Source organism: Spermophilus citellus (genome assembly GCF_964194105.1).
Source record: "Spermophilus citellus genome assembly, chromosome: 8".
Classification (NCBI taxonomy): domain Eukaryota; kingdom Metazoa; phylum Chordata; class Mammalia; order Rodentia; family Sciuridae; genus Spermophilus; species Spermophilus citellus.
Window position 1 is genome coordinate 42,571,432 of NC_138189.1, and position 21,746 is coordinate 42,593,177.

Genomic DNA, 21,746 nt, shown 5'->3' on the forward strand with positions numbered 1-21,746 from the left:
CCTATGTTCCCGGCACTGTTAAGCTGCTGAGGATATAATAACAAACAAGATAGGCAAAAATCTCTGCCCTCATAGTGTTTATATTCTAATGGGGACAATAAAAACATAAAAAAATACTATGTAAGAGATTGCACGAATTGGAAAGGAATTTGGAGAAAAATGAGAGTGTGGAGAGTCAGGGGAGGTTGCTGTTTAAAATGGTGAGATTGGGAAAACTGCCTCTTACACTAGTGAAGAGGCAAGATATTCAATGACCTCAATAAAGAACATTCCTGGAAGAGGGAGCATTTCAGACAAAAGGCACTAGGGTTTGGTGTGCTTGAGTAACCACTAGACCAGTGTCATGGATAGAACAGATATGCCCTCCAAAATTCATTTGTTGAGACCCTAATTCCCATGTGGCTGTGTTTAGAGTAAGAGACAAGTAAGGAAAAGAGTAGCAGATAAACTCCCAGATGCAGATTGGATGGGGGTGTAATCTGGTTTGGTAGGCCATGTAACAGAGGTGTGTAGGTCATTAGAAACACTGGGCTTTTACGCCAAGTGAAATGGGAGCCCACTGGAGGATTTTGAGCAAAAGAATGATACAACTTATTTTATTAATCTGATTACTGTTTTTGAGAATAGATTTAAGAGGGACGGTAAAGAAAGCAAAGACTAATTAGGAGTCTGTTGCACTAATACATATCCAGAGGAAAGTAGCCTCGACCAAGTTAGTGGCATGAAGTGATCAGATTAGGAATATAGTTTTCTAACATTTTATTGTGAAATTATATAAAGATACATAAAATTTCATGAAGCATAGACTGTATAATAATACTATCAATGGTCCTGTAGCCACACATATTGAACCCCAAAATTCCTCATATATAATCCCTTCCCAATAAAACTCCTGTCCCTTGTGATTTGTCTCTTATCATTTCCTTGTTTTTCTTCAGTTTTTGAACTTTATGTAAATAGAAATATACAGTGTGCCCTTGGGTGTCTTGACTTGTCTCATGTAATGTCGTATTTGTGAGATTCATCCATGATTACATGTAGTTACATCAGGTTCCTTTTAAGTGTCCTAGAGCATCGGATTGTATGAACATGACTCACTGTATTTATTCACTCCCAAAATGGTAGACATTTGGGCTGTTTCCAGTTTTGAAGTATCATGAATATCCCTTCAATGCTCTTGTATGTCTGCCCTGATACATATGTTTTCATTTCTGCAGTAATCACCCAGGAATGGAATTTGGGGTCATAGCATATGGTGTCTTTAACTTCACCAGATAATGCCAAAGTGTTTTCCAAAGTGGTTGCTACAATATACTACTCCAGCAGTTCAGCTGTTCCAAAACTTGAACTTTACTTTCAGCAATTCTGAAGTAGGATTGTATTTCATCATGTAATTTCCTCTTATTAATGTGATTTGTCACCTTTTCAGATTTACTGGTTATTTGAATACCTCACTGGGGAAATGCCCATTAGGACTTCAGCATGTTTCCTTTTGCACATCTGTCATTTTAAAAATGAATTTGCAAGATACTAATCAATCCTGGTAATATGTGTAGCAAGCACCATTTCCTACTCTTGCCTTGTGTTTATTTCACTCTGTGGCACCTTTTCATGCAGAGATTTTAATTTTTATGTTTCAGAATATATTGATATTTTCCTCTAGTTGCTTTTTATATCTTGACTAAGATACTTTCCTTACCATGAAAATGGTCTCCTGTATTACCTTCTAGAAGATTCATTATGCCTTTGACAATCAGTCTGTAATCCTATTGGAACTGATTTTTATGAATGGAGTTAGAAAAAGATCTCATTTCTATCTTTATATCTATTCCTGTGGTTTACTCATTTGTCCCGGCCCCATATATTGTAAAGTTATTCTTTCTCCATTGATAAAACATACAACCTCAAACATATATCAAGTGTTCATAGGTATGGGGGTCTTTTTCTGGACTCTTCGTTACGTTCCATTGTCTCTGTCTCTGCTTCTGTGTACCAGACTAATGCTGTCACTATACTAGTCTTGATACCTCACCAAGCAAATCTTCTAATGTTTTTTCTCCATTCTATATTTAGCCCTTCCTGCTTCAATATAAAGTTTATAATCAGTTTAAGGTTTAACAAAAAGTTGGAGTTGGATTAGTATTATATTTATTTCATAAATCAGTTTGGGGAGAGTTGTCATCTTAACCACATTGAATCTGCCAGTTTATAAGCTTAGTATACCCCTCATTTTAAATATATTTTCTTTAATATCATAATGCTTTATTATGTTCTTTGAAGAGATCTTGTTTGTCTTTTATTAGATTTATCCCTAGGCACAGGATCTTTTATGCCACTGGAAATTCTATCATTAAAACATTTTTTTCCTGTTTGCTAGGAAATAAAAACAACCAATATGTGTTGATTATTTTCTTCAGCAACCTCACCAAACTCTTCTACTAGTCCAAACAGCTCATCTGTAGACCCTACTGGAGTTCTATTATTGAAGTTTCATATTACCTTCAAACAGTGACAGTTTTAGTTCTTTCTTTGTAGTCCTTACGACTTTTATTTATTTATTTATTTGTTTATTTATTTATTTGTTTGTTTGTTTATTTATTTATTTATTTATTTAGTGGAACATACAGTGATGCTGATTAAATGAAGAAAGACTAAAATGTTGACTGATTCTTGCTGGCAATAATCGTTCTCACAAACTTTAGCCTGGTTTCCACTTTTGAAATAACTCACTTGAGCAGGTATTTAAACATTTACAAATGCTCCCAACAGGGTGGACTATGCATTCCTATTCAGCCACTCCCTCCACAGAGAGCTTCTCTGTGCATTCTGATTAAAATCCAAACCCCAAAATATGGGACAATTTCCCCCCAGTCTCAGATTTTTTCTATTTCCATTACACACACAAACACACACACACACACACACACACACACACACATATCCCTATCTTATTATGACTCCTTCCCCAGGTCAGATAACTATAAAAGAACCTCCTGCCAAGGAAACTTGGTCCCTTTATGTACTTATAAGAGACTTCTTTGGAAAGATGCCATAGGAAGGCCAGCTGCATCTCTATGGAATTAACCCAAGAACAATAAAGAAACAAGGAAGGGTGACTCCTGCAGAAGGGATCCTAGGTCACACAAAAAGGCCTCGTTGTCCCAGCTCGAATGTCCACTTGCCCAATCCTTATCTTTCTTGCACAAAGAAGCAAAACTTTAAACATCCAAAGAATAGTTAAAATCCTACTCACCTGCCCACCTACTTCAACCCACATCATTTAGGGTACCTCACTAGGGAAAAGGGGATGAGCAAACTACCTCTCCCTTCTTCAATCCCTTACCCACCCCAGAATGTAAGATCCAAATAGGAAGCAGCACTCCTCTTACCAACCTCTCTGTCCTCAGTGTACAAAAGAGTGCCTGCCACACAGTAGGCATACAGTAATATTTCTCTGAATTAACATTTTAAAGGCTTTTTAAGTACTCAAAAGAGGTAAATTTCCATTTTCAGAAACAGAAAAAGCTATGTTGTTTTAAAATTGATGAATTGAGAAGTAGCATGGTCACTACATGGAGGTAAATATCAGAAGCAGCTGCTGATGGAGCTTAAAAACTTTTCTTCTAGGGACTGGAACTCTAGTGGGTAGGGTTCTGCTGTTTTTTAAATACAATGTTTTCCTCCCTACACTTTTTATTATGTGCCATTACTTTGATGACTTTGTACTTTATATATTTACATTATACACATTCCCTACACTCTAATACAACTATTCATTTTTTGTGCATGACCTGCATTCTTAATCCACATATACACATGTTCATATGAATAAAGTTGTTTGCAATCCTATGTATTTTATAGACGGCTTTTCTGTTTTAACTTAGCATATCATTAAAGCTGTCACAGGCGATTTTCTGCGTTTCTAGTCTCCATAATTGTCATGCCAGTGCGTCTAACGATAGCTAAATACACCAAAGTGGAACACTGAGGAATGATTCCGCTTTTCCATTGGAAACAATGCTGCGGTGAAGACTTGCAGCCACGTGGTCTCCTATCCTGCTTAATGACTCTCTGGAGTTCCATCGAGGAATCCCCAGCGTCAGAGGAGGGACCGCGAGTGCGCAGCTGCAGCCTGGAGAACCGCGGCCCCGGAACTCGCGCCGCTGGGCGGTGAGTCCGGGGAGGGGCCCATCGAGTCCCCGCCCCGCTCCACGTCATCGACGTCCAGCCCCGCGGGGCCGGCGCGCGGCGGGAGTGGCCGCTCCTCCAGGGCGGTGGCGGTGGCGCGGGTTTGTGGATGCTGGGAGCGCGGGCCATGGCTCTCTGGGCGGGGTCCGAGGCCTCGTCGCTGAACCCGCTGCGCGCGCTGTGGCTGGCGCTGGCCGCCGCCTTCCTGCTGACCTTGCTGCTGCAGCTCGTGCCGCCCAGCCTGCTCCCGGGCTGCGCGCTCTTCCAGGACCTGATTCGCTATGGGAAAACCAAGCTGGGGGGGCCGCGGCGCCCGGCTGTCTGCCGGGCCTTTGATGTCCCCAAGAGGTAACCGCGGTTGCCCATGCGCTGACCGCCCGGGGCGCCCTGCTCGCGGGCCACCGGCAGGGGGCAGCAGAGGCGACCTGGGCTGCGGGCCCGACGGGTTCCGGGCGCGGCTGGGCTCTGTTCTGTAACGCTTGGTGGCCCTGGGGGCGCAGTGCCCCAGGTGTCTCCGGACACCAAGGAGCAGAACCGCGCGCAGTGTCGCGGGCGCTGGAATGTGAACTTGTGGCCGCTCGGAGCCTTGCTTTCCCGGAAATGAAAGGACATCCGAATTCAGGCCTGGCCATGCGGCAAACTAGTCTCCTTTGTCCCAAATTCTCTTCGTTCCCCTCTCCTGCACTCAAGGGGCTCACAGCCTGACTTGAGGTCGCCGGAATTTATGGAAATGAAGGCAGACCTGCCCGTGGCACCCCAACCCCTCGCAGTCAGATAAGACTGAGAGATGGTGATCGCAGGGATGCCACCTCCTCAGGCCGTTCCTCGGCAGATGCCCCTGGAGAAGGTCGCTCAGGGTGACACATTTTAGACCAGTCTCTTCCTAAGCTCCGTTTGACTTTCAACAGATTTCATAATTAAGTTCCGTGAAGGATTAGATCATTAGGACTGAAATAGAATTCATTCAAAAATTATGGAGACTTACAGCAGATTTTCTTTCATTCATTCTTTCTTTCTTCACTTTGAATTCATATTCTCTCTCTCTCTCTCTCTCCTCTCTCCTCTCTCCTCTCTCCTCTCTCCTCTCTCCTCTCTCCTCTCTCCTCTCTCCTCTCTCCTCTCTCTCTCCTCCCCTCCCCTCCTCTCCTCTCCTCTCCTCTCCTCTCCCACGTTGAACTCTTTCTTTGGCCACTTTGAATTCAGGACATACATAGGAAGAGTCAGACAAACACTAAACAGTAGAATAGAGTAGAAATGTTTTCTACCTTTGAGTTGAATCTTAAATTAACGTTTAGAAATGAAACGGAAAGAATTACGATATGGTTTCTGATGGTTTAAACTTATGGGTTATCCTTTCCAACACCCGCGGGTGGTGCCCCAGGTCCACAGACCACAAAAGGGCCAAGTATAGAACAGTCGGTTCCTGAAACTATCCCCCACTCTTCAGTGTGGGAGAAAGATCTAGCCAGGTGTTAACACTGAGAAAGAAGGTCATCCTGAACAATAGTAATGAGGCCCTTGGAAGAAGGAGTATGCAAGGCATTGGCCAAAGACCTTTTTTTTTTTTAAGCAAAAAATTGACTGGCATCCTCTCTTAATCAGGTTTGATTACATAATGTCCTTTTCTAATTGGTGGCAATTTATTTTCTAAATTTTGGAAAATGTACTAGTGTCCCTGAATCAAAGAGCGCACTAAAAAATCGTTACCAGCCTTTACCTGTTTCTCTGGATCAGGTGCCCCAGGTGTTAGTGCTCATACCTGTCACTGAATGACAGCCAGGAGGCTTGGGGCCTTTCCCTTATTCATTCCTATAGCAATTGGTACTCTTTGGGTTTCTTGTAATTTGTAATATATTGTGAAATAATTTATTCCATTTTCTTCCAGAATTCTTGAGTACAACCTTCCATGGTGTTCAAGTGCCTATATGTGTTGGGGGGTGGGGTGGGAATGTTGTTCCCTAAATTTAAACAATTCCTATAGCACTACAGAAGGGACAACAAATCCAGGCCAGTAATAAAAGGCATTTTTATTGGCACAAGAAAAGAAAAAATAGAACACTTGCATCAAAATTGGCAATGTCTCCAAAAAATCTGTATTAATCTTTTAAATTTTGTACCCCTATTTTTATGAAAAGGGGGAATTATTAGAGTAGGTAGACTATAGCCTCTGTTATACTCATCCATATTTTCCATGTTTTATTTACAATGTGCTTATAACTTTTATAATGAGAAAAAAATAGTGTATTAACATTCAGGGAGCACAGAGGAGAGATTTTACTGGTGTCTTAACAGTAACCGCACTTGACTGAGGGTCAGCATTTTATATACTGACTACTACATGCAGCGTATGACTTTCCTCATTAAATCCTCATTGTTGACCTGTGAGGGAAATTTGTTGTCATTTTTCACATTCACAGATATGACTCAGGCTTAGAAGGGGTTACTTGCCCCATGGTGCAGTGCTAGCAAGTAGCATGAGTGGTACTTGAACCCTGGAATTAAAATCCCAATTCTGTGTAACATGAGTCTTAGCCTGTGGTATGCCCGATGGGGAAAGTCTTGCATAGTGAAAAGCTGAGCCATGGGTGAGAGAAAAGCTGAGAATGAACTTATCCCCAGATGGTGACATTTAGTAATATCTTGGTTAATCCGAATTTGAAACTATTTGATAATCTTAGCCTGCCTGCTTATATTTAAATATTTTTCCTTGTACAACAGTGAATAGCACTCCTAAAGATGAAAACAAGCCTATAATTTCTATAGTTACAAATAGACCTAGGAGGGTTAATTGATCATGTACAAATAGACAGCTGTCAATCACATTTCCACATGTAAGGGGTACTTAGGTAATTTTGTTTGTTTTTCTTTTCCTAAGAAAACAGGAATAAAACTTTAAATCATTTTCCAGAATATTTGTTTCCATTACCCTGTCTGGTACTTTTTTTTAAATGAGAGTGACGGTTGCTTTTCTTGTTCTCCTTTAGTTCCTAGAGTTTCGATTTCCCAAAAAGGCTGAATAAATAGGTGATCTGGAACATGAGTCACCGTGCTCTTGACTTCCATAGTATGTATGGAAGTACTGCTGTTTCTAATATTTCCAAATGGTTCTGACTAATATGGAAGCATTGCAATTGAACTAGGCTCTGGAGGCAGAGGGAGCTGCCCAGATTTTCTCCACTGGAGTTCAGGGGGTCTTCAACAGGTTCAGGGGGTCTGTGGATAGAATGCAGCACAAACTTGAATTGAAAGCAAGTCACAGATGTATTTTCACTAACTTCTAGCTGAAATTTAGCATATCCTTAATAAATGTCATCAACAGACCATAGTAGAATTAGCAGAATCTGCAACTTTGTGATAGTTGTTTTCATATCATATAGAAGATACCTCAAAACATTTTCATCATCAGTAGAACTGTCATTATTCACCACTAGATCTTGTTATTTGATACATAAGAAGTACACGTATCATTACAAATTTGATTTCTGGTAGTTACATTAGGTATATGTTAGTGTAATTGGTTTCCTTGGTAATCCCTCTGTCCCATAATGAAATTTTGAGAAGGGCTTATAGCCTTTGCTAGACTGATAAAGCGGTCCATGGCAGAGAAGTGATAAGAATCCATGCTCAGGATTGGAAACTTCCTAGGTATTTACGTTTGTCTTGTTTGTCTGTTGCCATATCCTAGGCTCAGAACCTTGCCGGTAATCAGACCCTCTCTCCATCAGTATGTCTTGAATGAATGTCAAAAAAGAGGTTTGAGGTTTAAGATTCAATTGCTTTGTTAATTAACTTGACTCCTTACTGAGAGTCACTTTGGATGAGCTACTTACCTTCTTTTCCATTCGCTTATTTAACTGGTGTTCATAGAGTACCTGCGACGTGCCCCAGAGCTATTCTAGGCTCCTTGGAGCTTATAGACAGACAGAAAATATGCACACAGATCTTGTTCAGCAAGCAGGAGGGTTGCAGATGGTGGTAAGTGCTTACCCCCAGCAGGGTTATTTGATCTTGTGCAAGATCTTGTGTGTGAGTCACAACCTGGAAAGGAGGGGAAGGCTGGGAAGAAAACTGGTCCCCAGGGCCTCCAAGGCCACAGTGGGTTTGGACTATATTCTGAGTGGGTGGAAGGCAGGTGAAGGGTTTGTGTGGAGGGAGGAAGGATTGTGTAACATGAGTTATGTTTTAAAAGGATGCCTTAGGGTGCTGTGGAGAGGACTAGATAAGAGGCTCCTGTGGTGGTCCAGGCAAAAGGTGGTGGTGCTGCTGTGGTTAGGGCAGTCACAGGGCAGCACCTGTGGGGCTCGTAGGTGGTGATGGTGGTAAGGCAGCTAGCACAGGGCCAGGCACCTGGGCAGAGCCCAGTAAACACTAGTTCCCTTCCTTAGTGATCCTGTGACTCCAAACTGGGACCTGGGATCAGTTCCAGCAATCAGCAAATATATATTCAGTGAGATCATATCTCCTGGGCCCAAAACGATCCACCATAGAATTAGTAGTACCAGCAACTTTGTGATAGTTCTCCTTACATTGCATTGCAAACATTAAAGATACCTCAAAATGTTATTGTTTTCATTCCCATGAGACCACAGTAATTAGATCTTGTAGATACATGAGAAATACACATTACTATATGAAAAAATTTGCTTTTTGGTAGTTGTATTACCCATGTCAGTATAGCTGGTTTCCTTTGTAATCCCTATGTACTTTATGCTTTATAATGACAGTTCCAACTACTGTGAAAATAGTTCCAGCCCACTTACAATAGAAGCTCAAGAACCTACAGAGACCCCCCTCCACCACCGTGTGGATTTAGTCTCCTATAGTTTACCCTTACTGGCTCTATTCCTGTTTGAGGGCCTCTCTACTAGTCCTTTATCCCACCTCAGGGCCTTTGCACTGTCTGTGCCCTCTCCCTGGAAAGTTCTCCCCCACTTGGCCACCTTGTGTATGCCCTCACTTCCTGCAGTTGTAGTTAGATATTACCTCTTTAGCAAGGCACTCTTTATCCATCTCATTTAAAATTATAGTTCCGCCATCCCCAGCATTTCTTCTTCCTCTTCCTGCTTTAGTGAATAGCAGCTATTGCCTGCCGCCATGCTGTATAATTTGTGTGTGGGTGTGTGCAAACCATGATAGCAAGAATTGTCTCCTGTGCTCACTGCTGTGTCCCCAGGCTCCAGAGCTACCCTGGTTCATAGTAATCATGCAGGTGGCCATTCATGGAAGGAGTGCCCATGCAGAGCCCTGTGTGATCATAAGGCTCACTGGAGCCCTGCTCTCCGGGGCTTGGACAGCAGTGCTCCCAAGAAGCAGAGTGCCAGAGTGGAGAGGAAAGAGCACAGGGAGACAGGAGGCCGTGGGGTTTTTACACCAGCGTTCTGAGGCTCAAGCTAGCTCTTTGAAAACAAGCAAGCACTAGGACTTGCCATAGGGGACATAGTGGGACATGTTTTCTATACAGGGAAACTAGGAAGGCACAACAAAATGTGGGAATAATAGTAATTTTTAAAAAAAGTATGCCTTGGCATCCGAAGCACCGTGGCACAAGAGGAGCACACAGGTTGTGGCTTAGCAACTTATACAAATCATGCTTGAGAGATTTGCTTGACATGTGGCTTGGGCACGTGTACTGTTGGGCAGAACCGGGTTCAGGCAAGCTGAGGCTGCATGAATGAGAAGGCAGCAATGACTTGAACTGTGGAGTCATCAGGTTTGAGTCTGGAGCCAAATGCTCCCACTTACTGTGTGACCTTGGATAAGTAAAGTGACCTCTTTGAATCTTAGTTTTCTTATCTACCACATGAAGAAAACAATATTTACTTCATATTATTGTGAAGATGAGATTTAGTAACCTCAACTGTTATCCCAGGCGCTATTCTGCATCCCCTATCCACAACTAGACTTCTCTACCTGGTCAGCAGGTGACTAGGTATGAAGTGAATGAGTAATGCCCCTTTAAAAATGTCTTTTTTTAAAATTGTGTTAAAATATACATGTCATAAATTTTGTCACGTTAGCCCATTTTGAGTGTACAGTTCAGGGGCTCCAAGAACATGCTCCTTGTTATGCCACCGTCCCCACTCTCCATTTCTAGAAATTTTCCATCAGCCAGAGGGATCTTTAAAACATGAATTATTACCTGGGTTCCTCCTCTGCTTAAACGGCTCCCACTACAAAAGCCAACATCCACCAAGCGCTGTGTTCTCTGCCCCTCCCATTCCACCTTCTGCTTCTCTCCCCCCTTGATCCAGACACAGCCACACACAGGTGCCCTTTCGTGTTCTTGAACACACCCAGTATACACCCACCCCCGCGCCTTTACAGTTCTTCCCCCAGAGTCCACAAGGCCTACTCACTGTAGCTGAACGTCACTTCCAGAGATGCCATCCTGAACCACTCATCCAGAGTAGCCTGCTGCCTGCACCCTCTCTATTCTCTTGCCCAACAATATGCTAAAATGCCATGGCCCTCTCGTCAGTCTCTGAGCCACGGCCATTAATTCAAGGAAAAACACCAGACGAGAGGCAATGGGGAATGAAGAAAAGACAAACGGATGCACAGAAAGATGCTCTTCAGAAAAAGCTGGGGCCAAGTGGGCAGTCAAATTCTGATGGAGCTTGACTGACCCAGAGCTAGCTCAGCATGTTTATTATATAGGTTTCATCAAAAGGTTATTTGTGGGAAAGTTTCAGCAAAGCAGGCACTCTGAAGGACACAGGACTGGGGCGACTTTAGAATTCTCTATCCCTGGGAGCTGGTGCCTCAGCTCAGGGTCCCAAATTGTAACTCTGAGCCTTTGCACAGTTTCCTCAAGCCAGTGTCACCATAGCAACTGGGCCATCTCTCCCTGCACTTTTGCACAGGCAGTTCCCAGAGTAAAGGCAGCCATGAGGGAGTCAGAAAGACCATGATTCAGATCACTGCTCTTCACACTAAATGTCTCCAGGTTTAGTTTTTGGCCGAGTCTCCACTGAAAGCTTAAGTTCCATTAAGGCAGGACCCGACTGTTTGCTCCCTGCTGAGTTCTCACTCCTAGAGCATTATCCAGCACAATGTAAGCGATCCATAAATGCTTTGGGGAAAATGAAGCAGCTCAAGTGGCTGGCCTAGAAGTTGCTCTTCAGAAGCCCGCCCTCCCCTTCCCACGGGACCCTGCAGAGCAAAGCCTTCTTGACCCTGCACTGCACATGCGTAGCCCACCCCGGGACTCAGTTCTGGGAGGTGTGCCTTGTCTAACAATCAGGACCAGGGGTGGCAACTGACCCTGATGATGAACTTTTGAGAAAATTGGGCTCTTGAGCCAGGAGGAGAAAGTGGCTCTCTTCAAATAGTTTCAGAGCTCTTCTGTGGAATTAGATTTGTGCTGCTCTGTGTGGCCAGAGTGAGCAGAGCTGGGGGTGGGATTGGCTGTCAGTAATGGGAAGAATGGAGTGAGTTTTCCATGGAATGATCATCTTAGATCAGCATTCGGCCCACCGGGTTTATGGGCCTGCTCTGCGGGCTGAGAGTCTCTAACAAGCATATTGTGGCTCATGTGGAGAGGAGTCTGAGTTTATATCTAACTTTCCTTTAGCCCCGGGTTGTCTTTCATTGTCACAGACTAAAGAGAAACAGAAGGAGCTTATAGTAAACCAGGGAAGGTCTAGTGATCGCCAGGCTCCCAGTAGAGCCAGAAAGGTTTTGAACTGATCTCAATAGAGGAAAAATACAAGTTGAGCATCCCTAATCCAAAAATCCAAAATGCTCCAGCATCCCCAACTGTTTGCATGCTGACATAATGCCCCAGATGGAAAGATTCCATACCTGACCTCACATGATGGGTCCGCTCAAAACTCAGGTGCACTGAAAAGTATTGTATAAGATTATCCCCAGTGTGTATGTATTAGACATATGGGAAACAAAAGTGAATTCTGTGTTTAGACTTGAATTCTCACCTATCTACAAATGTACATACAAATATTCCAAAATTTTAAAAAATATTCAAAATCTAAAATACTGCTGGTCCTAAGCATTTTGGATAAGGGATACTGAACTTTAGGTAGGATAGCCTCAACAGAACCTTATGCCATATTGGGTGATTTTGTTTCAGCACATCGACGTCATCATTCACATTAAATTAACGTTGCTAATTTCATCTTACTGGTTTTATTTGATATTTAGTTTGTAAATGTGTTCATTGCAAAATAGGCTCTGTAATTGTCTGAGAATTATATGCAGAGGGAGTGGATACCCACTTCTATTGTCATGTTACAATGAAACTAATTTAAGTCAACATGATTCAGAAAAGCACTGGATCATAAGTCCTTCTAGCCCTGATCCTGATTGTGCAAAGCTTGTGCAACAGTTGTGTGGCTTTTACTGCAATATTGCTTAGGACCCGACCTTCTTTCACAGATTTAGCATGAGTTACAGCACAATATAGATTGTCTTTGTAAGGCCCTTGGCCCCCTTATTTGAAATGTAGGCCTAAGTTCTGTTACCCAGAAATGAAAGAAATCACTAACTGACCCTCAGTCTACTCTAACAAAGTCAACTGTGTTCTTGTGAAACTCTTTTTCTACCAGTTAACTAGTCTTATCATTTGAAAGGGAATTTTAAAAATCTGAACACCTGTGGGATTCAGATTCTGTTAAAAGAAAACAAAACTCTACTTTGGGCTTTAGGAAGAAAGAGCAACTAGAAATACTTCCTGCTTAAGGGCTTTACACAGATCTACCCCAATTGTTACCTAACTCCTTTTCCTTTTGCAGGTATTTTTCTCACTTCTACGTCATCTCGGTGCTGTGGAATGGCTTCCTGCTTTGGTTCCTTACCCAGTCTCTGTTCCTGGGAGTACCTTTTCCACACTGGCTTCACCGTTTGCTCAGAATTCTTGGGGCAGCGCAGTTCCAAGGTAAAATCTGCCAGCCTCTTCATAACACTACCTCCTGCCCCTGCCCTCCTGTCTGCAGGGAGCTGTGCTGCATTTCCTGCCTCTCTTGACACCTCTCCTGCAGGGCCTGGGAAGTAGAGAGCCAGGGCAAGAAGGGTTTTGCATGGTTCCTTGCTAGTTGGCCAAGGGGATGTCCCAAAGTCCTCCCTGAGATTACGGCAGAGCTCAGCATTAGCGCTCTGACTCCCAGTGTCCCCCAAGCACAGTTGTGCACAGGACTGGCTGTTCTCCCTCTGATATGTTTAGTACTGTTGATAAAGTCATAAAGAAGTCTTTACAGAAAGGGGAAGCTGTGAGGATCCCTCAGGTTTGCCTTGCAACATTTATCACTGATAGAGTTCCGGACAGAATCACATCTTAGAACACACAGAAACTTGCTTTTTTTTTTTTTTAATTGCTTTTTGGTAAACATGAAAAGGTGTATGCTGTGAGGCTTTAGTTACGGGATAAAATTGTCTGCAAGTAGATGTTGGTCAGACAATCACAAACTAGCCTTTAAGTTTGCCACACTCAGCAGGAGATGAGGATATGTAGAAAAGTTTTTAAAGTTAGCAAATGAATCTATGTACTATGGTTCCTGCCTGTGGTCGTAGCTACTCAGGAGGAAACAGGCAGGAGGATTGCTTAACCTGAGGAATTCGAGACTGGCCTGGACAGCATAATGAGGTCTCTGCCCACATCTCAAATAAATACATAAATAAAATGAATTGATGATGAAAGCTGTGAAGTGGCCTCAGTTAAGGTCGGACAGAGGACGAGGGGCAAAATTCAAAACAAATTGTCCTCTTTCCTTGTCTCTGTTCTTTGATCCACCAGCCAAACCACTGGGCCCCTAGGAACAATCTTTTTCTATATAACCCCTGGGACTTGTTGCAAAAGATGACAGTCAGAGGAGAAAACCCAGCCACGTCCTATTTGGGAGAGGCAGCTACTCAGCAAATCCCACTTCATTCTAAAACTTTGTCCCTGATTTGTTTGCTGTGATACTGGCTGGTGTTTTGGTATCTGGAGGGTTGGTTTTGAGGAGTTTTATCTGGAAGTTTGTTCGAACCTATTCCTAAAGAGTTTTAAAAAAACACCAAGTTTAAAATTCATTTAAAACAAAAATAGCTGGTGCTGATACTAATCTATGCTGATAGAAGTCAGGACAGGGGTGGGTACCTTGGGTGGTGGAAGGAACAGGTAGTTCCTAGAAGGGAACACTAGGGGGTGCTGGTTGAGCTATCTTTTTTGGTTTAGGTGCTGGTTACTATCGCCTTGTGGGTTGATTTCGTTTGTAAAAATTTAAGCTGTACCTTATAGGGTGTGTGTGTGAGTGTGCGTGTGTGTGTATGTATAACTCATTTAAAAAAAAGAAAAATTACTTCTTAATGTTATTTTAAAAATCAGCTTTTCTTCAGACTGGGAGCAGAGGAATAAGAGGCAGGCAGGAAGGTAGATCTCAGAGCTCACTATCCACTAAAAATATAACTCCTTTTTTTTTAATTTTTTGAAATGCTGGGGATCAAACCTAGGGCCTCATGCATCTTAGGCAAGCACTCTGCTACTGAGCTCCATCCCCAGACCTTCTTTCATTAATATGGAAATGCATGATTCTTTCTATTCCTGTCTCCATCTCTGCCTCCGCAGTGCCTGTGACCCTGGGGATCCCACCAGGCAGGATAGTTCAGGGCCTTTTCCCAGCTCGCATCTGTTTTGAGACCCTGTTGAACAGTAGGGAAAAACAAAACCTTTGGTTTAGTCCCAGAAGAGAGGCCCTGAACTGTCGCCTTCTGGATTGCAGGGGGTGAGCTGGCACTGTCTGCCTTCTTAGTGCTCGTGTTCCTGTGGCTGCACAGCGTGCGGAGACTCTTCGAGTGCTTCTACATCAGTGTCTTCTCCAACACTGTGATTCACCTCGTGCAGTATTGTTTTGGACTCGTCTACTACGTCCTGGTCGGCCTGACCGTGCTGAGCCAGGTGCCACTGAATGGCAGGAATGGTGAGTGAGGCCTGCGCCCACAAAGCACTCTGAGGTGTTGGGAGGTGGAGGATGGCCCCACCGCATTGCATTCCAGGAGGTTAGGCCCTGAGGGTAGGTTTCTAGAAGTGAGCCTGTCCGGAGTCCTGTAATAGAAGTTAACCTGAAGGACACCCACAGAAGCAGTGGCAAAAAGTGTTCATGAGGCTCAGTTTAAGGAGAATGAGATGGGCGTGGGGTTCCCTGGAGGGACTGAAGTCAGTGAAGCCATGTGGGCGTGGTCTGTGGAGGAGGGGGGACTGTGCCAAGTGCCTCGTGGGAAGCAGGAGAAAGGGCAGCACAGCAGGTAACCTCAGGAGGCCTCCTCAACCTGGGGGGCAGGGGGCAGGGGCTGTGGTGCCCAGTAAATCTGAGAAAATTCGAGAGGAGGTGTGCTCCTGGTGGACATTCCTGTTGGAAGAGGAAGCCGGAACCTTCTTGTTGCATTAGTTCTGGGGATGACTCCTCTTGTAAGAACGCTTCTCCCCCTGCGAGGCAGCCCAGCCGGAGGGAAGGGGGCAAGAGTGTCATGGTAAATGAAGTTTGCCTTAGGTTCTAAACTCCCTCCAGCCAGGAAGAAATGACAAAAATCTCTGTGAGAAGGAAATATGGGTTTTTGTTTTAGGTAGGGAGTGGGGCTCACCTAACATATATGAAAATTAGTATTTGTAAAAAAAACAAAATGAAGCAGTCAGGTCATTTTGGGTGACTGAAATGAGCTTTTAGTGCTGAGGTCAGCCTGACTTGCAGCTTGTCCTTCAGCCCAGACACTGTGGCTCTTTCATGACCATTTTCTCTCTTAAGTCCTAGGCTCCGGGTATCCTAAAGCGGCCCTGTCCATCCTCATAAGTTGAGACCGAGGTCTAGATATTTCCAATACTTAATGAGTGAGGTCTGACTTCTGTGTCAGCTAGGACCCTGAGGTCCTCTGTTGCTGTAGCCCATCTCTGTGGCTAGGGGAATGATCCTAAAGCAGGGCTTACTGACCATCTTTCTCAATTCCTGAAATTTTCATTGGCTCCAGCCACTCTGCCAGCAAATCCCTCTCCAGCTGATTCCTCTGAACTCAGATCAAGTCAGTTCTTCCTCCCTAGTGGTTCAGCTGCAGCGTTCACCACGCTACCAGAATGCAGCCAGTACCAGTGTACGAGCTGTCATTCCTGGTGTTCCATCCAGAGAACTTTCAAGAGCTCTCTCGAAACCCGCTGGCTTCCTGTGTGTCAGCTCTGTTGGCGTTACTAGCTCTTCTGCAGTTTCCTCCCGGCTGGAGCCCAGCTTCTGCTTTCCCTCCCATGGAGTTGAGGCACCCACAAAAGTAGCTTCCTGAACATTCTTTTCTGAAGCTGTTTTCTGTTTCATCTATTTATCCTTCACCAGGTCATCTGGGGCCATTTGGGATAATATGGGAGGGTTGTTTTCACGGAGAGAGAACACATTAGGGCATTCTAGAGGCGTCAGCTAGAAACAGTATGGGCATGGGAGTCTGCTGGGCATAGCTCAGCCTCACTGAACCTCTCTGGGCCTCAAAGCCCCCGTCCAGAATTAGGGGCACAGACCGACTTCACAGGTCCTTGTGGAAGTGAAAAGATCTGCAAGCCAGAATGTCGCTCCAGGAAAACTAGGGTCTGCCCTGACTTTCTCTTGCTTTATCCCTTGTGCCTACTGCAGTGCCAGCTTCAAGGACACTCAATAAATAACTAATGGATGCATGAATAATAAGACACTACATAATTTATACTGTCAGTAAGAAGGCGCCTTCCACCTGCCTCCCCTTTCCTGCATTATAATTCCTGCTTACTCTTACAAATCCTCGTCTCTGCATTTAGAGCAGGGAACGCAATATAGAGATCTGAACTCCTGGGTACGTGCTTTAACTTTTAAATCTACAATGACTGATTTGCTCTTAAACCCTGTCAGATTGAAACTGTACTTTTCATATTTTGTTTATTTTTAACTTATAAAAATATAACCTTTGTAAATGACTAAGCCTAATGGACATTTAAAGGGCTATAAAGATTGATAGGAAACAAGGTCTTAATGGAAATTGGCACAGGGGAACCTGGGTGGATTGCCATTAGTCAGAAGCTGTCCTCAATTGACTCCCACCTGTGAGTACCACGTGGCGTAGCATGACCCATGGTTCTCTTACTTGAATCAGTGTTTTAGGAGTCCCTTCTTGGCTCTAGAGCCCAGGCTTTCGTCCATAACCAGTGGACACCTTTTGTTTCTTCTGTCAAGACTCATAAGCCAGCTCTGTCCTGTTACCTATAGAGAGGCCTTCTTTTGTCCTTCCAGTGCCAGGGGCTTGCTCTTCGTGTCCTTCGCTGGTTTGCCTTCTTCCTTCCTCCCTCCTTGGTAGCCAGAGAGAAAGAAGATGAAGTTGTGAGTGTTTCTACTCTTGAAACAATCTCTTTCACTGGTTTTTTTTTTTTTGATCCAGAAGGGGACACCTTTACATTGATTGTCTTGCAGTTTTAGCTTTCTCCCCTCTGTGAGGAGTCCACCCTCAGCCTTTACCTCCAGTGATTTTCTTTACTGGCCAGAGCCAGTCAACTCAGTATTTTGCATTCAGGATGTCTCTGGCAATGGCTCAGAGATTTCTTTAGAAAGTGTTTTCCTGACCATAAAATGCAAGCGAGAAGTCTACAAAAAGTAGACTCACCACCTAAAAGTATATCACACAAGGGGAGATAGAGCTTAGTGTGTGCCTGAAACCTTTGGAGAAGGAGCAAGAGAAAGCATCAGTATGGACTTCCTTGCCAGCGGCCATTGAAGCTGCCCACAGCTGAGCATGGCTCCCTAGTGCAGAGGAAATTAGACCAGGGTAACTTGATTTCTTAATTCCCAGAGTCTCTGAAACTTTGCAGACTTGGCTAATAAGATGACTCTTTTTTCTGTAGTCTATGTAATAGGGAAAAATCTGTTGATGCAAGCACGCTGGTTTCACATCCTGGGAATGATGATGTTCTTCTGGTCATCTGCCCATCAGTATAAATGCCACGTCATTCTCGGCAATCTCAGAAAAAATAAAGCAGGTGAGATCTCTTGGAGCCACTGCGTGTGGATTTTAACCCTCAGAAGTCAGTTCTCTGTGTTCCTTTATTCTTTTCATTGCTGCCCTAGTTAGCTGATATCTATGCCAAATACCCAGTCTTGACAAGATACCTCCTAAGGGTTGATCTCCCTGCCTATAAAGCAAGGCTCCCCTTGACAATCTTTCCAGCCTCATAAGTTCTGACAGTCTGTGATTTATGTTGTGCCCACATTCTGGGGACTGCAGTGCACAGAAATATTGATCCACACATGGTAGCTCATATTGCCATGCAGTGAGTATCATCCCAGCCCAAACAAAACAACCTGACCTTCCAGTTAGCTTGTATCACCAGTACAGTTTTCATTAGGCTACTTGAAGTACTAAAAATGGAGTATTTATCCAGTGCTTACCCTATATGAGGCCCTATTTCATGTGTTCACATGTACAAATCTCACATGAAATGAGTACAATCTACACCTCACTTCACACCTGAGGAAACAGAGGCACAATGAGATTAAGCACCCCTCTTAGGTTACACCAAAGCTGGAGAGCCAGGATAGGGACACATGTGATCTGACTCCAGGGTCTGAGCTCTTAGTGACCACTGTGGAGGGTTGCTGAAGGAATCGGCTTTCCTTTGTGCTTATGATTGGCAAAGTAACCTGAGAGTACCCATGAATGATTTGGAAATTGAAGTGGTTAACACTTGATTTGGATAACATTTGAGATGCTCATGAAGTCGTCTTTTCCATTTCAGGAGTGGTCATTCACTGCAACCATCGGATCCCATTTGGAGACTGGTTTGAATATGTTTCTTCCCCTAACTACTTAGCAGAGCTGATGATCTACATTTCCATGGCTGTCACCTTTGGGTTCCACAATTTAACTTGGTGGCTAGTGGTGACATATGTCTTCTTCAGCCAGGCCCTGTCTGCTTTCCTCAGCCACAAATTCTACAAAAGCAAATTTGTCTCCTACCCAAAGCATAGGAAAGCTTTCCTACCATTTTTGTTTTGAGAGAACCTCAGTCATGAAGAAAGCAAGTTAGGTGACAAGTTCAATGCCTAGAGACTGTGAGACCAAAGTGCACTTTTGGCAGAACTGTTTAAAATTCTTTGTTCCATAAATTTTTACCAAGTGAACAAAGCAATACCCTGGAGCAGATAAATCTTCAGAGTGTCTTCAAAGAAGAAATACTTCTGGCAGACTTAGGGTTACCACCTCTGCTTTCTGCCATGCTTTACAAAGCCAACCAACAAATTAAAAAGTAGACAAGATTTCTCCAAGCTGCTTCACAAGCACACTAACCAAGTCCAGACAGCTTCACACACCTACACATGTACACCAAGAGGAGACGAGACCATCTGCAGCTGGAAAGCTTGTTAGGGAACAATGGACTGCACTAGATAGTGAGGGATATAGTAGGGGTTCAATAAATATTTGTAAAGTTCAATTATAGCAGATGTAACATTTGAAAATAACATTAACATATAATTTGACACCAACCGTTTCAAAGAAAGATGAGTCGTTGGGGTTAATCTATACTGTCACGTATTGCACAAGAATCTCCAGTTATGAAACCATTTGAAAAGTTACAAAATTTGAAAAGTTATGAAATGAAGCCATTTCCACTCATCTCCCCTGCAAGTCAGCCTAATAGAAAGTTTTAAAACTTACTTAATTCTTCTTTGACACTCCTTTCAAGAGAGTCCTTTAAAAGCAAAAGCATTGAAAAATAAAATATTTTTATATTTATGCATAAAAAACCTTCTTTGAACTGATATGCTCAGAACCAGGTACTACTGAGGCCTCTTTCAGCAGTAGTTATTCAAATTGGATAATGTCACCTGAGTGCATTTCAACTAACAGAATGAATTTGGAGATATCTAGGAATAAAGTTTACACTTTAAATTGCTTATGCTAAAGACAATATCCATGCTTAAGTCAAAGGGAAATAAATGCATAGCATGAAAGGAAAACTAAATCTTAAACAATAATACTACAGCCTGAGCACATTCACATAGCATAGGACTTTCTAGCTCCTGGGTGAGATATTAACTTACTCCTTTTATGCAAATATTGCATTATAGTCCACTAAGTGCACTTATTTGTGCCTTGCTAAGGGGGAAAGAATCTCATTATTAATCAGACACATCAAAAGCACAGTCTAATAGTATGTTCCCCAGCTTCATCCTGGGTAGTAAGCCTAGATTAAAACCAGTTCCTTTAAATCTCACTTTAAATACATGCATAGCAAAACACATCCTGAAGTTCTTTCATTCATTCTGATGTCACATTTTCTCTCCCATCAATCAAATACCACTTCCTGAGCCCATTGCTCAGTCTGTTCAAATACATGACATATTCATTCCATTTGTCAGTTGGAATTTGCTGTTCTCCAAATCAGGACCCTGGAACAAAAGCATTTCTACTTGGGAAATGTAAAGCATATTTTAGGTTGGTTTTAATCTCCACACAAATAGGCTGTGTAATTTTAAATAAATTATTGAGGGAAAAGTTGTATTTTACTTTAGCATGTAATTTTATACCTAGGATCTGACTGATGTTCTGGAGTCTTACTGTACTTGGAAGTAAAATAGTGAGTAGATGCTCACGACGTATTCTGTCGAGAACTATGAGAAAGCATTGCCGTTTCCTGTTCCTGTCCTTGCTGTCCCTTGCACACTGTCCCCTGTCTCTTACTTTCCCTTCTCTTCTGTGCCCGAACAATGCATTTCTAGTTGGAAATTTAAAAGGAAATAGTGATGTCTTCAAAGGAGTTTCAGACAAACTAACATGGCTTTTGGTGAAAGCTTAACTGATGGTGCATGATTGAGAATTGTGAGCAGCTAGAGACGTGGCTCACTGGTAGAGCAGAAGGCCCTGGGTCATCTCCAGCACTGGAAAAAATTAAAAAAAAGAAAGGAATGGGAAAAAAATGTGCTGTGCTTCTAAGGGCAGAATTAGCACTGTTTTGTGCAAGTGAAAATAATTCTGTGCCTCTAAGGGGAGAACCCACAAAGACTCACAAATTCTTCACAAGAATGACCCAGAAATAGCGTGGAGGTGGAGATTCTTGACTTTCCTGTGTGAATAGCCTTGACCTTTTATTCTAGGCTGCCATCAAGGTAAGGAAATGATACTGAACTACCTCAAAGCAGCAGTCTCTGGATTCACTACTGACTATTCAAAGTATGTTGAAAGTTTCCTTTGTTTTTGACAAGTCTTCAAGTTCTAGCTCATCCCACATACTAACATTTGCTTACAGTAAGCATGGATTACTTTGTCTCCATAAAGCTGTGTTCTGTATTATATTTTTAACTCAATGAGTAGTTACTGCTAGAATTCCTACCTAAAAAAAAAAAAAGAAAGCCTTTGCAGATATTTTTGTATGAATTTAATGGATACTCAATTTAAGGAAACTGTAAATATATGCAAGACTGAAGAAATCTGGAAACTCCAGAACCACTGACAGATCATGCGTCTCAAAATGAACTGATACATTAAAGAAGGTCTTAAAATAGTAAGAAGGCAAGTAGAATGTTTTTACTCCTTTAACCTATCTACAACAGTTTCTTCCATCTCTTTTATGT

General features: G+C 43.0%; 1 protein-coding gene across 2 annotated transcripts; it reads left to right on the top strand.

Moving 5' to 3' along the window:
* Positions 1-4,213: 4,213 nt before the first annotated feature.
* Positions 4,214-21,524, top strand: SRD5A3 (steroid 5 alpha-reductase 3). Of its 2 annotated transcripts, XM_081303047.1 has the most exons (5): positions 4,214-4,536; positions 12,939-13,081; positions 14,904-15,101; positions 18,020-18,154; positions 18,911-21,524. In XM_081303047.1, the coding sequence occupies exons 1-5, from the start codon at positions 4,298-4,300 to the stop codon at positions 19,168-19,170; spliced, it is 975 nt and encodes a 324-aa protein (XP_081159173.1). In that variant the 5' UTR covers positions 4,214-4,297; the 3' UTR covers positions 19,171-21,524. The 2 variants fall into 2 exon arrangements, with proteins under 2 accessions (XP_081159173.1, XP_081159174.1); XM_081303048.1 differs by lacking the exon at positions 18,020-18,154.
* The last annotated feature ends 222 nt before the right edge of the window (positions 21,525-21,746 follow it).

Excerpts from the sequence above, each read along its gene's own strand:
- SRD5A3 (XM_081303047.1), top strand. The coding sequence starts at position 4,298 with ATGCTGGGAGCGCGGGCCATGGCTCTCTGGGCGGGGTCCGAGGCCTCG. Across the intron at positions 13,082-14,903 it reads TGGGGCAGCGCAGTTCCAAG|GGGGTGAGCTGGCACTGTCT; the intron begins GTAAAATCTGCC and ends TCTGGATTGCAG. Across the intron at positions 15,102-18,019 it reads GCCACTGAATGGCAGGAATG|TCTATGTAATAGGGAAAAAT; the intron begins GTGAGTGAGGCC and ends TTTTTTCTGTAG.